This window comes from Heliangelus exortis, chromosome Z, assembly GCF_036169615.1.
Source record: "Heliangelus exortis chromosome Z, bHelExo1.hap1, whole genome shotgun sequence".
NCBI lineage: Eukaryota > Metazoa > Chordata > Aves > Apodiformes > Trochilidae > Heliangelus > Heliangelus exortis.
In genome coordinates, this window is record NC_092454.1 from 64561521 (window position 1) to 64576656 (window position 15136).

General features: G+C 47.8%; 3 protein-coding genes and 1 long non-coding RNA gene across 5 annotated transcripts in view; 2 read left to right on the forward strand and 2 right to left on the reverse strand.

The window, feature by feature from the left end:
* Positions 1–330: 330 nt before the first annotated feature.
* On the reverse strand, positions 331–5096 carry LOC139790011 (uncharacterized). The gene is made up of 3 exons (XR_011723341.1): positions 5064–5096; positions 2615–4228; positions 331–908 (listed from the first exon to the last, which is right to left on the reverse strand). It is a non-coding gene; the product is annotated as an uncharacterized lncRNA (long non-coding RNA).
* Positions 5097–10747: 5651 nt separating this feature from the next.
* Positions 10748–14096, reverse strand: INIP (INTS3 and NABP interacting protein). Its single transcript, XM_071730983.1, has 5 exons — positions 13977–14096; positions 13492–13585; positions 12650–12752; positions 11472–11562; positions 10748–11148 (listed from the first exon to the last, which is right to left on the reverse strand). The coding sequence occupies exons 2-5, from the start codon at positions 13514–13516 to the stop codon at positions 11053–11055; spliced, it is 315 nt and encodes a 104-aa protein (XP_071587084.1). The 5' UTR covers positions 13517–13585; positions 13977–14096; the 3' UTR covers positions 10748–11052.
* Positions 13702–14352, forward strand: LOC139790192 (uncharacterized). The gene has a single exon (XM_071731684.1). The coding sequence runs from the start codon at positions 13702–13704 to the stop codon at positions 14350–14352; it is 651 nt and encodes a 216-aa protein (XP_071587785.1).
* Positions 14353–14427: 75 nt separating this feature from the next.
* SNX30 (sorting nexin family member 30) overlaps positions 14428–15136 on the forward strand; it is a 48903-nt gene continuing 48194 nt past the window's right edge. Inside the window, exon 1 of one of the 2 annotated variants that reach the window (XM_071731970.1) lies at positions 14428–14797. In XM_071731970.1, the coding sequence (XP_071588071.1) occupies positions 14636–14797 (162 nt within the window). In that variant the 5' untranslated portion in view covers positions 14428–14635. The remainder of the gene's footprint in view (positions 14798–15136) is intronic. The other variant, XM_071731972.1, reaches the window with a different exon arrangement.

The window sequence follows — 15136 nt, forward strand, 5'->3', positions numbered from 1 at the left end:
CCTGTCTTTTATATGTTTTTGCACAGCATTATTTTAATTTTAAGAAAGTAATTTGCTGGATCTTGAAACACAGAGGAGCATCAGCTTTATCAGGGAAGCGTAAAGTCTGCTGCCTACAACCCTTTACAAGCTGTGCACATTATTTCCCACTGTCAGAGTGTTTTTTAAGAGCCTGACCCTGGGAAGCCTTGGCAGCCTTTGCTGGGGGAGGCAGAGGATGTTCAAGGTTTCCAGGTAAGCTCATGTGGTGATAATGGGAGCATCTGATAATGGGAGCACCCAGAACAGGGTCTTGGGTTTGAATCATGGGCACTGCACCCAGAGAATAAATTCTGTTTGTCGTTGTTTTATTTTGTTTCACAGGCAATAATAAAGAGCATTCCCTGTTTGAAAATACCATTCTGAGTCCTGTAGAGCAAATCACCAGCTAAAGAAAAGCAGAAACTGGGCTGGGATTAGGTTTGTTTTTCTTTGAAAGGAACAGAAGAAGTCATTCTATCACAAATCATTTTAAAACATGAATGCACCCTGAAAATCATACTGTTTGTTTGGCAACTAATAGAGAAACTGCTGACCAGCAGGAGCTGCTCCTGCAGTCACTAGCACTGAGCAGCTCCCAGGCTAGTACCTTCTGGTGGCTCTTGGCAGTAAAAGAAATCATGGTGAGAATTCATTAGGCACAAATGGGGAACACAAAAAAAACATGGGCTGCCTCTATCATCTCTAGAAGTTTTTTGCCCTTAATTTCTTTGCTCAGTTGTTGTGGCTGCATTTGGTCAGGAATGCTCTGTGGCAGAAGATGGTGGAGGGTATCCTGGAAAAGGGTATCCTGGCTCTCTTCTCTGCCTATGTGCCCAGGAGAACCCTGGCCTTGCAGGAGAGGCAGGCACTTGTCTGGGTTCAGACATCTGCAAAATTAACATATATTAGCTGAGGGACCATACAGAACAGTAGGAGTGGTTGCTTTAAGTCATGGTAACAGGGACTGCTGAGTTTTCTGTCAATGACTGCAAGCCTCTGCCTTGACCAGCAGAGTCAAGGCACTAGGAGCAGTGGCTATAACACAGCAACACTGATTTGAGCATGCATAGGTTGTCTGTGGGAGTCTAAACATCTAAGGAAAACATTGTGCAGTGTCACCTTTGTTAACTCTGGAACCATTATGAACTGAACTGTTAGAGAAATTACTTGGACAAGGGGAAGAACATGTGGTGTTTAGCTGTCAAATTTTGTCACAGAGAATATCAGCCTATTAGCCAAAGTTCTTTGTGCTGATGGTTCTTTTTTTCTAGCAGCTCCTCAAATCCATGATCCTGAGACGTATGTTCTGGTGAGCCATACTTAACCCATTTGACCTCTTTGTCTGAGAGTATGGTTATCTGTATTTCAGAAGTGATAAATATGCTCTAATCAGACCAGCATTGTACTACTATGTTAGTTTTATTTGAAGAAGACATTTTCCTACAAACTGACAAGGCCAAAAGAGGTGTGATAGAACTTGCCAAAGGCCATAGTGTGGGTCAGTAGCCAGGTGCAACCATTGTCTCAGCCATATCCACTTGTGCCATCTTTCATCTGCAAGGGCACTGTTGATAAATGCAACTCTTCTGGGAGTCCTGAGAGACCTTGTACTTCATAGTCACCAAGCCAAAAATAAAATCTGGATGTGTCAAAAGAAACACTTTTCCTTTCTGACTGTCAGCAAATACTCAATGCTGCAAAGGATAAGAAAGCATCCCATCACAGGTTGATGTGAAATTTAACAGCTTGGCTCTCCATCACAGCTTAATTTCCAGCCAAAGCAGGTATTGTCTTGTGCTGTGCCCAAGTACATATATTCCAGAAAGATGGGCTTTACAGCAGCCTTGTGCTTCTGCTCTGCACCCAAAACTCAGGCCATGAGCTTTATGTTTCCAGCCATTAACAGAGAGATGTGTAAGAACACATGAGGCTGTGCTCTGTCCCTGTTGAGAAGTGAGCTCTTGCAGACTTCCAGGCCAATCTGCATCATTTAGTGGATGTTTCTTACACTCAACACCTTCCTTTAAAACAACCCTCATGTTACAAAATCAGCAGTAGAGCAAATCCTGACTTTATTACATTTTGTGGGACATGGAGATTACACTGGAACAGCAATAGTCCTTATTCTGGTAGTTCAAAGGTAGATAGGATTATGGTTAATTAAGAATGTATTAATTACAGGGATTTTATTTTGCATTCCCTTCCTGCTCACCCTAGACCAAACACATCCATGATGTGAGGCATATGCTCACCTTGGCAGGCTACAGAATTATTCCTAAGATTATCAATGCACTGCTTATCTGAGTGACTAGTATGGTACACAGAATGACTACAATTGGCTTGGGTGGAAGAGGACATGCATGCTGTATCTCTCCATATTCAGCTGTGCACTTAAGCACGTCATAGCAGATGGACCTGATGTTTTAGTTCTAACATACTTTGTCAGCAGGATGGATGATGAATACAATGTCCTACCACAATCTTGTCTGCTGGGGAGGGAGGCTGCTGTTATACCAAAGGAAAAGCTAAGTGGAATCAGAGTGTGTGCTTGTGTCTTCACTTCAAAATGTGTCCTCCAGACAGTTGAACTTACATGGGCATGGAGCCAGCAGAGCATCTGGCATGATGCATTCAGTCCACTTGATTTAAGCTGAAATGATGTTTCAATTTTGCTCCAAGAAAATATTTTTCACAAACCAGTGTAAGAAATACATTTAATTCAATCAAGTAAAGATTTCCATTCTTTGGTAGACTTTCAGTTACTCAGAACATTGATTTCAGACCTAATCTGCTCAGTACGATTTATCAAGTCACTGAAGTTTCCTAAAGAACAAAACCAAAAAAGCCACACACTGCAGTCCTGAGCCAGGTTATGCAGAGTTACACCTGCACACAGGCAGAGTCCAAAGAACCTGGTGTTTGTAAACCACCCACGTTAGGGAAGTGAAGGGAGACAGAGAGCTGCAAATCCCACACTCACATCTCCATGGAGGTGTGTAAGACACAGGAAAATGTTACCTAGAAAAAACTCTGCTTAGGGTTTTAGAAAAAACTCAAGCCAGAAGACAGGGAAGTACCTCCCAGCCTCAACCAGCAGCCCCAAGTCCAGATGTGGAAGAGTTTGCAGAACCCTAATCATATATGCTACTTGCTGAGTATTTTTCTGCTCTTAAGGAAAATCTTGCCTTGAACTCTACATCTCCCTGAATAATTTATTTGCTGATAGAAACAAGAGCTTTCATTAGTTTTGCTAATGATGGGGTGAGAAAAGCAACCGGGCAACTGTGGAAGAAGGGGGAGGTAGGCAGGCAATTAATCAAGAAGTGCAGAGATAAGACAGATGGCATTAAGGGAGACAAGTGGATTCAAAGAAGCTGAGCAGAGAATCACACACCATTCCCAGTGGTCCCATTCCCTGGGGTCCCAGGATTGAATGGAGGGTGATCAAAGTAGACCTTCCCAGAGACACAGGGGATGGAGAAAGTTCTGCAGCTACAGAGAAGGTGGCCTCCTGCCCAGTGGCTGAGGGCCTTTAGTCATCCTTGGAACAATTGCAATATGTCCAGACCCTGAGCGAGCCACCCATTCCTTATGATTTTGTCAAGACACTTCAGACACTGAAAGGACATCATGGGACTTGTGTAGATGGATGAGGTTGCTTTTGCTGAGTTCACTAATGAGGTTCATGAAAAATTTAAAGCTGTCTAGGGAAAAACAATGATAGAAGATGGGATCAAGATGTCATGCTGGAGTGAGAGATGTGAAGTTAACCCACAGAGATTATTTGCAAAACAGAGCTCCATACCTAGTTAAAACACAATCCCAAAGGAAATCATAGCAGTCATGGACCTCCCAAGGGCCTGGAGAAATCCATTCCAGATCTGCCAGTCAAAGTCACAGATGTGCTGGTAGATAGACAAGCTGTGGTATGATCTTACTTGAAGAAGTCCCATGTACAATTCTGAAGTATTTTCTGGGTTCTTTCTGCCTTCTGCTGCTGCTGGTGCAGAAGGAGGGTCTAGCTGGAAACAGTCCAGTGCAATGCAGCTGGAGCTTTTTAATCTGGGGCTGCTGAATTATAAAAAAACTTCTTAAAACTTACTCAAATCCATCAGTGTGTGTTAGGAGCATCTCAGGGTGATGTCCAACCAGCTGGTCATGAATCCATGGGCTGATTTCTGTTCCACTTGAAAGCTTGCAGAGGGACCTGGACAGACTGGAGAGTTGGGCTGACTCCAACGGGATGAGGTTCAACACGGCCAAGTGCCGGGTCCTGCACTTTGGCCACAACAACCCCATGCAGTGCTACAGGCTGGGCACAGAGTGGTTGGAGAGCAGCCAGACAGAAAGGGACCTGGGAGTCTGGATTGACAGGAAGCTGAACATGAGCCAGCAGTGTGCCCAGGTGGCCAAGAAGGCCAATGGCATCCTGGCCTGTATCAGGAACGGCGTGGCCAGCAGGTCCAAGGAAGTGATTCTGCCTCTGTACTCAGCCCTAGTGAGGCCACACCTCGAGTACTGTGTCCAGTTCTGGGCCCCTCAGTTCAGGAAGGATATCGAGGTCCTGGAACAGGTCCAAAGGAGGGCAACCAGGCTGGTGAAGGGACTCAAGCACAGGCCCTATGAAGAGAGGCTGAGAGAGCTGGGGCTGTTCAGCCTGAAGAAGAGGAGGCTCAGGGGAGACCTCGTCGCTCTCTACAACTACCTGAAAGGAGGTTGGAGCCAGGCGGGAGTTGGTCTCTTTTCCCAGACGACTTTCAACAAGACAAGAGGACACAGTCTTAAGTTGTGCCAGGGGAGATTTAGGCTGGATATCAGAAAGAATTTTTTTACGGAGAGGGTGATCAGGCAATGGAATGGACTGCCCGGTGAGGTGGTGGATTCTCCATCCCTAGAGACATTTAAAAAGAGACTGGATGTGGCACTCAGTGCCATGGTCTAGCAACCGCACCGGTGGGTCAAGGGTTGGACTTGATGATCTCTGAGGTCCCTTCCAACCCAGCTAATTCTATGATTCTATGATTCTATGATTAACCCTGAACTCTATCCTGTGAGTGCCTCTTACTTGTCTAGCAAAAATTCACCCAAGACCTCCATCTCCTTGCTCTGTGTAAGAAGGGCACCATCTGTAGTCTGGCTGTGCTGTTTCAAAGGATCATCTTTCCCAAGGCTGAAATGGTCACTGAGCTGGCTGGAAGCCCGATGAGCACCCTCCTCACTGCCACCAGGGTCTGTCAGTCTGCTCCAGCATCTTCTGCTTTTTAGGGTGACTGTCTGCATCCCTGGGAGAGCAGCAGTGGTCTGAGGAGGAGATTTCTGCATTTTAGGGTGGAAGAAGATGCTAATAGAGAGTCTCAGTAGCACAGTGACAATGGTATTCTCTGGTATTACATGTTGGCTGCCTGCAGCATGTACAGACTGAGAGGACAGCTCATGACTGCTTTTCAAAGCAATGGATTTCTCTCTGTGGGGACTTGCTGTGTTTTTGTCATTAAACAAGCACACCTCCTTTTAAACACTCCTGGGTACTATAAAACAAAGCCATGATTCCTGGGTTAGGCCTGGGGGGCAGGACAGCCCTTAGGGAGTTCACTATGAAACTGAGCAATGCTACCTTGATTACTCTGCTGTTCACTCCAATGCAGCACTGGGTGGAACAATCCCATGTGTCTGGCACTATTTTGACACCCAAGCTGAGTCAAGCTGGGGCCAGAGCTTGGAAGAACATGCCATGCCTTCCTTTTTGTTTCCTGCTTGGTCACCTTTTCTTTTTTTAGTTTTCTTCTCTCTCTTTTTTTTCTTTTTTTTTTTTTCTTTTTTCCTTTCCTTTCTTCTTTTTGTTTTTTTTTGTTTGGTTTTTTTTTTTTGTTTTTGTTTTTTTGTTTTTTTTGTTTTTGGTTTTTTTGGTTTTTTTTTGGGGGGGGGGGGTTTTGGGTTTTTTTTTTTGGGTTTTTTTTTTTTTGGTTTGGGTTTTTTTGGTTTTTTTTTTTTTTTGTTTTGGTTTTGGTTGTTTTTTGATGGGTTTTTTTTGTGAAGGATACACCTAAACTTACAAACATGCATTTCTGTAGCACAAGAAAATAAAGGACAAACAGAAGATGACAAATCTTCCAAAGCTGGTATCAGCTTCAGAAGCAAGCTCTTGCTTGTTAGAAGTACGGGTTCACTAGCAATGAGTGGTGTGAGTTGCAACACAAATCTTCACTCTCCAGACAATCTTTCTGACAGTGGCACTAGAATCTGTACAAGGTTTGTTGGGTGTACCAGGTCTCTGAGACAGATTTTTTGCTGCTGAGCATGTCCCACCAGTCCTGGCCCCTGGGGGACTCCAACCTCTGCTGGGCATCCACTGCTGGGCACCAAATCACTGCCAGGGCTCCCGAGCATCCTGTGCTGAGGGTCAGAGCCCCTCCAGCCAACCACCCTGTTCTTTCAAGGAGGAAGCACATTCCCTTCCCCTGAGGCTACCCTGGGTCTCCTAAGCACTTTTGTCCCCTTCCAGCAAAGCAATGCAGTTAATGTTCCACCTCTGCCATGCAGGGATATTGCTGCCTGGTTTTCCCTGGTGAGATTATCTCTAGGTATTTGATTCGCCTCTCACCATAGCCACCAGTGTTGTCATTGTTAGGGCAGTGTTGTTTTCATGGTCTGGTGGTTTTTGGAGAATCTTGAATTATTATGTCCATCCTTTCACACCTGTACAAGTTGTGCTGACTGCACCTGTCACGGTTTAACACTGCCCCGATAATTAAACCAAATGATAGGAGCAGTCACCTGGAGAGTTGTCCAGTACACTTGGAATCCACTGGCCCAGGGGTGGAAACACAGCCCTCCCATCTGCCATGGACTGATCCACAATACTTTGGAAAAGGGTGGAGCTCCAGAACATTTACAGTACATCGATGACATCGTTGTGTGGGGTGACACAGCAACAGAAGTCTTCAGGAAAGGTAATAAGGTCATCAAAATCCTTCTAAAGGCTGGTTTTGCTATTAAAAGAAGCGAGGTCAAGGGACCTGTGCAAGAGATACAGTTTCTGGGGATTAAGTGGCAAGATGGATGTCACCACATCCCAATGGATGTGATTAAGAAAATAACAACTATGGCCCCACCAACCACCAAAAAAGAAAAATATATACAAATATACAGGAAAATTGATACCACATTCCTCCCCCCTCCCCTCCCCCCAGTCCCCCCCCCACCAGTAATGCTCATGTCAATACCAGGGCTGTCCTGCAGGAAAGTCCAGGCTGGACTCCTGGGGTCAGCAGCAGCTGGGAGCTGGAGGCAGGAACACACAGATTCAAGCTGGCATGGATTAGGACCACAGGCAGAGGAATGGATGGAATCCTCCCAGGGTGCCAAAGCAAACAGAGACAGGAGAAGAAGGGGAAGTAGGAAGGGAAGGAAGGAAGGGGTCTGACCCTTGTGATCCCTCAAATTTATACTGAGTATGACATGTATGAGATGGAATACTCTGGTCAATTTTGGTCATTTATCTTGTCTTTCCTCCCTAAGGGAGGGTTGTATGTGTGACCTCTTTACTCCTTTTCTCCTTCTGGAGGGCAAAATGTTCTCAGAACTGATCAGTCTCCTTGGTTCGGCAGACCATTCTCCAGCTGTAACTATAAACATCAATCATTATCAGTCCCAGAAGCAGACACTGACTGAGAAACTTGCTGTTAATTTCAGCAAGTGGAGCTACTTACAAGAGACTTAGCTGAAGGCAAAACTACAAGAAATAAAATCACCTTTATCCTGGCCCAAGCCAGGAAAGCATCTCTCCCCAACACTGCTTGAATTCTTATTTTTGGACGAACCATAACCAGTTGCTGAATCAGACACTACTCTGTGATCTGGTACCATGAAGTCAAGTAACATGTCAGGGGGTTGTAGCCTTTTTCCCCAGGGACTTTACTGTTTCCTGAGTGTTTGCCACAGTTATGGAGGTTATTGAAATCTAATGGTGACATCTGCAAAGACAGTTGTTACTGCAGACTGCTTTGAATGGTTTGACTGTGTCTTGAGGGGTGGCCAAGGACCATTCCTGGGCTACTGAAGGTATTGCTAAGCTACTTTGGAAGCTGGTATCTCAAGGCTGGTATGAAGTGTCCAAAAGCACTGTTACTCAGAGCTAAAGCCTTTTGAAGCAGTTTGTTGAGGTATAAAACCACTATGGCATCTTTGGAGGCTTTTGCACTCTTGCTCTTCTGGAGTTGTGTCCCAGACAGAAATGTTTTCTCTTTCAGTGAAATTCCTCTTCCTGATTCTTTTTATCCAAGTTGTTTTTAAGTGTAGATGAATGATCCTTCAAAAGGGGTATTAAAGACTACTTGAAAAAAAAAAAAAAGTTAAAAAGCCAAAACAAAACAAAATTCTTCAAGGTGGTTTACCCTGCTCTTCAAATGTGCTCCAGAGAAGTTCGTGACAACACTGGGGACAGAAGCTTATAGGGGTGTGACAAACCACAGATCTCTGTGTTAAGTGAATTTATCAGTACTGCAGTGATGTACACATGCACGTGTAGAGCGTCTTGTGTATTCTGCTTTACAACTGATCTAGAAATCATGCCTGTAAGTTCATCCTGCCACTGAGAAACTATCCACTGTGAAAACATGGAGGTGTTTCTTCAATGTGAGATGGGGGATGTGCAGTAATGAGGATATTGGTGTGAAGGGTTGCTCTTTTTGAGGTACTTACCACCAACATATGCTATGCCTAGAGAATGGGTACAGCCTGATCAGACATTGGACATCCTCAGCATGTGCTGAAGAGAAGGTGGTTGATGGCCCATTGGCATAGGGAGGTTTGGGTTCTCACCTGTTCTCTGCCAACCCATAACTAGATGAGCTCAGCAAGGCCCTCTCCCATCTTGTGACTCAGTTCGTGTTTCTGTTCCATGTGGAGAACAAAGGCTACTTCTTGGTAATGTTCTTCAGCAGACCTGGGGACAGAACAATGTGGAAGAGGCACACTGCATTTGGGACAAACACCCTCATGGCAAGGAGGGCTCCGCTGCAAGGAGATGCTCCCACCTTTCCCTGACACATCAGAGTAAAGCAGAGCACTGAAGCATAATCATCTGACTGCTAATGAGATTAAACTCTTCCAACTGTTTTACCTGTAACTGAGATTCCAAGTCACTGAAGGATGGTTCCTCCATCTCCTGATTCATGAATTCTTTTCAATGCTACTGAACACAAAAGAAATAAAGGCACATTTCTCACCTCTTCTACGAAATACTAATGTTAGGAGATGCAGGAAATCTAACAATTGCTTGTCAATAACATGTTGTATGTCAGGCTGTTAAGAACCACAGCAGTGTCTCAGTGTTTTGCTTTATTGCTCATGGGAATAGCCAAGATATATTTTGTAACTCACTGTAACTATTATTTACAGGACTATTTCTGAAATCAATTTGCTGCCAGATAGAAGGTTGTGTCATTTACACAATACCGTATGGAAATCCCATAGGTGTATTTGCTTCTGCTGCTTGAAACCAGTATTGAATCATGCATATTGATAACTGAACCATTCAATTAATCATGAATATCGATGCTGTGGGAGCTGAGTGTTGGACTCCATAGATGCTTTCCCCTGCACCATCCATCCCTTTATAGGGCTGGTGACCCAAAAGGGCTCTGCCCCATGGTGCTGAGCATGCAGATGACCCAGCACTGATCTGGGCACTTTGCTGTGGTGTTGACATTGTATGGGGTGGTCTGATGGGGATTTGGAGGTGTTTTGAAGGTCCACAGATTTGGTAGGTAGATTTTGGAGGGGCAGGGGATGCTGGGGTAACTCAGAAGGGTCAATAGCTGGTTGGGGAGGAGCTGGAGGGATTTGTGGGGAACAGGAGGGATTTATAGGGGGCTGAAGGGGGCTGGGGTGTACCCTCTCAACCCTCCAGTCCACACCCCGCCCCTTCCAGGGGGGTATTGTAAATACCCTTTGGGACTGTCAACTCAGCCTTGCTGGGATGGCTATCCCCATCACTGCACTCTGGTCACTCTGACATCATCCTCCCTGCCACTTCTGGATGCCTGGGTCCCTCATCTGTGCCCCTCCCTCTTTGCCCACAAAGAGATGCAAAAGATGGCCAAGAACTTCCTTGCGCTCCATGTGGACCCATCCAGCATGGAAGAGGTTGTTCTGCTCTATCCCCAAAGGTTGGTGAACCGTTCCCACTGTGATCCCATGACCTCCAAGCACTACTGTCCTACTGACAGTCCCAAGACCCACTGATTCCCAGTTGACCCTGCCAACCCCCCAGTTAACCCTACTGAGCCTCCCCCATGACCCTTTGACTTCAGATCCCATGGCCCCCCTGCTGGGCTTTGACACCCCTGCTTACCCTTGGCCCCATGCACCCCTGACCCATTTGCTGATTCCTGACCCCTGATCTGATCCACCCCATTACCTCATGGCAACTCCTGACTCCCTTCTCATCCCTAACCCTTTAACCCCTGACTCTGTGACCCTTTACCCCCGTGTGACCCTTGAGTGAGAGGCCAAGTGAAGACCAGATGACAGTACAACAGCAAAGAGAGCACCAGCAGCATTCTTGCATACAGTCGAAGGGTGAAAAGATAAAAAAAGGAAAACACCAGACTGGATGATCCATCTGACGAATTCACATCTGGTTTGATGGGCAAGAGTAACTTTTCTCAGTGAAGTCCTGCTAGCATCTGCACGCAGCAATAAGAACACACAGGTTGGCACAGTGTGCATCTCTCGGCAACTCTGGTGTGGAAGTTTATTTAAAGGAAGCACAAAACTGGGGAAGAGCAAGCACCATGCGTGGCACACACCAGGGAAGCCTGACTTCTGCCTTTGCCCTGGCAGAGGAACAGAAACGCAGAATAAAAACTGCTGTTCAACAAGATCACAGCTTTGTCATTGCCAGAGCTCACGCTCCCAAAAGGCAAACACAACCATCAGGAAGAAATTAGATTTTAAAGTAAATAAAGACATGCAAATGTCAGTTCCTGCTATGGAATCAGACCCTGCAGTTCCAAGAAATAATGTTCCTCACTCTGCCTCCAGCCGAGGTAAGACAGGAAGAATGAGATTTCCAAAGGCAGAGTCTTGAGTTATGAAGTATCCTGAGGAATGCGCATGTGCATGCTGGAAAGAAAGAAACATTTGTTAAAAGTGCGACTTCCCACAGCACTGATTAAAAAAGCCACTGATAAAATAATCACTGATAAAACTTGACAGCTTCTGCAACTATTGGTTATTGATTGCTCCCTGTCTGGTCCTCAGCTCTTGACAGATTTAACCTTTCACTGGAAGAGCAAAAGAAACTTGCGTTGTGACAAACACAGATGGGTACAGAACCCAGCCTCTGGCAGGGGCTGTTGGCTCTCCCTGGACAGATGACTGCCCTCAGAAGGGATGTGAACCTAACACAGAACCCAGCTGAACTCCACCCCAGGGTTCCAGCTCACCTGCAGTGCAGCTTTCTGCTGTGCCGCAATGTGCTGCTGCTCAGCGTGGTCACGGAAGTCTTTGTTCAGTGGGGATCTTGCAAGTGCAATGCTGCAAGAAAGAACAAGATGGTGTGATAAGGAAGGACAAAAAAGGAGATACGTCCCTGCCATAGATCCCAGAGCACTCACAGCTCATGAGTTATTTGGCTTATGGCTTGACAGTTTTAGCAACTGTTTGGAATTACTGTTTGTTAATATAAGAAGCAGAAAACGGAGTTATCAGAGCTGTACTGTTTGGACAACAGATGCTAAACTAAACCCAGAAGACTCATGGTCTTGAAGTCTGCTGTGGATTTTGCTCTGGGGTGCAGTCCCATTAAAGTCAGCAGGAACTCCATAAGCCAAAACTCAGAGGCCATAAACTATTTGCACTTGCAGCCAACCATATCCTGGGCTGCATCAAAAGAAATGTGGCCAGCAGGTCAAGGGAGGGGATTCTCCCCCCTCTACTCTGTTTTGTGAGACCCCACCTGGAGTACTGTGTCCAGTTCTGGAGCCCCCAACACAAGAAGGACATGGAGCTGTTGGGGAGGGCCATAAAGATGATCAGAGGGCTGGAGCTCCTTTTTCATGGAGACAAGCTGAAAGAGTTGGGGTTGTTCAGCCTGGAGAAGAGAAGGCTCTGGGGAGACTTTATAACAGCCTTCCAGTATCTGAAGGGGCTAGAGGAAAGCTGGAGAGGGACTTTTACAAGGGCATGGAGTGACAGGACAAGGGGTAATGGTTTTAAGCTGGAAGAGGGTAGATTTAGGTCATACATGTGAGGGTGATGAGATGCTGTCACAGACTGCCCAGAGAAGTCAGAGAAGTTGTGGTTGCCCCCTCCCTGAATGTGTTCAGGGCCAACCTGAATGGGGCTTGGAGCAACTTGGTCTAGTGGGAAGTGTCCCCATCCACACACGGGAGTTGGAACTAATTTTTAAAGTCCCTTCCAACCCAAACCATTCCATGAATCTATAATTCTAAATACCAATGTGCTTCCAAAGCACAGGGTCTCTCTGACTGGTTACTGAGAATGGTCAGAAAGCAGCTATGGTAAGTGTTTATGTAAGTGTACAGCTCACTTGTTATTTTTTTTTCTGTCTGACGTAATCAGTGACATCCAAACAGGCCTAAGAAAAAATAAAATAAAATACCTGGCTCCAGGGTGATTTGTGGAAGACTGGTTTTGCATAAGTAATTTTCTCTTTTCCTTATCTAGTTCTGCCAGGATTGCTACCCTGTTTTTATTCTGGAAACCTGGTGGGAGTGACAGAAAAATATTAAGAGAGATGCACTTGGTTTCTATAGTCCAACAATAACTCAGTGGAATTAAACATCTCTACACAACATGACATTATGATGAACACTCTGATCTCCATAGCTCTGCACCCATCTGAAAGGCTACTGATAAATTGGTTTAATTTTTCCTTTTCTCATTTTACAACATGAAATAGTTTCCTTATGCTTTCATATATGTTAACACATGTTAAAACACAGATTTCTCTCTCAAGTCAGATCCTACCCTGCTCTGGAGCAATAAACAAGTGACATGTTCAAATTCCTGACTGTCAGAAAACACCAAACTTACCAGGTTCTACACTTGAAATGCAGTCAATGAATAAACAGCTCAGTGATAGTAAGAGTAATAGTAAGAGTAATAATTATGATGGATAAGACAGTGCAGCCACCAAATACACCCCAGACAATTCCCTTGCTGCTGCCTCATGTGCCTGCACAGGACAGGTCAGGGCAACAGTGATGAACATACCACAAATATGCATTTTATTTCTAATTTGCTATAAATCTCTAATTTCTATACAAATATGAAGCCTTTACATTTTCTTTAAAAAAATGAAAAAAAAAGCAGCGGTCGAGCTGTCTCCTTTCTTTCCTCCACACATCTCCTCTACCAGCCTTCTCCCTTGGGCAGATATTGCTGGCAAGTTGGCCGGGATCTTCCCCCTCAAATACTGGGATGAAAACCCTGAAAACTCACCTTGTCCGGAAGGGTTCGCTGCCATCCTTCCGTTGCCAGCCCCAGGTTTACTTAGGTTTACTTTCCCTCCAAACCTTTTTAACCTCACCGGTACCTGCACAACAAGCACGGCAGAAAATAAAATACCTGCATTCGGAAGGAAAACTCCAATTTCACCCTTACAGTCCGCCCACCCCCCCCCCCCCCTACCCCCCCCCCCTTCCCGCAGGAATGGACTCTTCCACCCGGCTTCTCCCCGCGGGAATGGGCTCTCCCACACGCCTCCCCCCATCTCCCGGTGGGAATGGGCTCTCCCACACGCCTCCCCCCATCTCCCGGCGGGAATGGGCTCTCCCTCCCTCCTCCTACCCCCTCCCCTTCCCCTCCCCGGGGGAATGGCCTCTCTCGCCCGCCTTGCCTCCCTCCCTCCCGCCCGTCTCTCCGGTCTCTCCGCCCTCGCTCCCCCCCAGGCCGGTGGGGATGATGCTCCCCCACCCCATACCCACCTGCCCGAGGGCTGCGGCCCCGCTCCGCTCTCCCTTCCCGCCGCTACCCTCAGCCCGGCGCCCCCCCCGCCATCTCCGTGGCCCGGCCTGGGCTCAGCCAATGAGCTGGCAGCATGTTGTCACAGCGCAGCGCACAGCCACGCTCCGCCTCTCTCCGCCCCTGTCGGCGGAGAAGTGCGTTACCGAACGTCCCATGACGGGCAGATCCGAGAGACCAATCCGCGCCCAGCCCTGCCCCGAGGCCCCGCCCCCGCCTGCCCGCGGATTGGCTCCTGGTCTCCAGGCAACGGGCGGGGCCGTGCTGCCCACAGGCTTTCTCCTCCTGCGCGCTGGGCCGGGCCGGGTGGGGACAGGTGGGGCTGATAGCGCCTTGTGAGGGGGCGGGCGGTGGTGAGGGCGGGTGTTGCTGTCGCTCCTCCTCCGCCTGTTCCTCCTCCTCCGCCTGTTCCTCCTCCTCCGCCTGTTCCTCCTCCTCCGTCTGTTCCTCCTCCTCCGCCTGTTCGTCCTCCTCCTTGTCCTCCTCCTCCTTCTTCTTCTCGTCCTCCTCCTGGTAGCTCGGTGCTGGCGGGCAGGCTCTGGCTGCGGCCCCGCTGCTCCCCGCTGAGGCGGCGCGGCCTCCGCTCTCTCCTTCTCTCGGCCGCTGCCCGGGCTCTGGCGCGATGTCGGGTGGCGCGGCGGGCACCCCCAGGCCGCTTCCCTCCTCCGGACCCAAGTCGCTGCGGGAGATGCCGCATCCCCTGGCCACCTCCAGCAGTGAGGAGATGGGGCCGGCGCTCAGCCCCAGCCCCGACCTGCTCTTGCCCCGCGGCATCGCCGATAAGGTACGGCCCGGGGCGGTGGCGGCGTTTGGGAGGGACTCTACTTCTGGAGGGGAGCATGGAGAGGAGGAAGGAGAAGGGATTTGGGTGTGCCTCCCCGCCACGTCCCCTTCCCCGGCCGTATCTCCAGTTCCCCCCGGGGAGATCACGCCCTGGGCACAGCTGACATCCATGGCGAAAGCCCCGGGCTGCTGGTGAGAGCGCAGGCGGCAGCCGGTGTGGGGGTTGCAGTCCCTGTGTCCCTCTCTGCCAAGGACCGGCTGGGGCACCGGTGCTCACGCTCTCACTGGTGCGGGTGCGAGAAGCCAGATTTTTAGCTGTCGCGCCCTCCTGCGGGTCGTA

Excerpts from the sequence above, each read along its gene's own strand:
- INIP (XM_071730983.1), bottom strand. The coding sequence starts at position 13,516 with ATGGCAGCGAACCCTTCCGGACAAG. Across the intron at positions 12,753-13,491 it reads AGCGAACCCTTCCGGACAAG|GTTTCCAGAATAAAAACAGG; the intron begins GTGAGTTTTCAG and ends CACTCCCACCAG. Across the intron at positions 11,563-12,649 it reads ACAAATCACCCTGGAGCCAG|CATTGCACTTGCAAGATCCC; the intron begins GTATTTTATTTT and ends TCTTTCTTGCAG.
- LOC139790192 (XM_071731684.1), top strand. The coding sequence starts at position 13,702 with ATGGACTCTTCCACCCGGCTTCTCCCCGCGGGAATGGGCTCTCCCACA.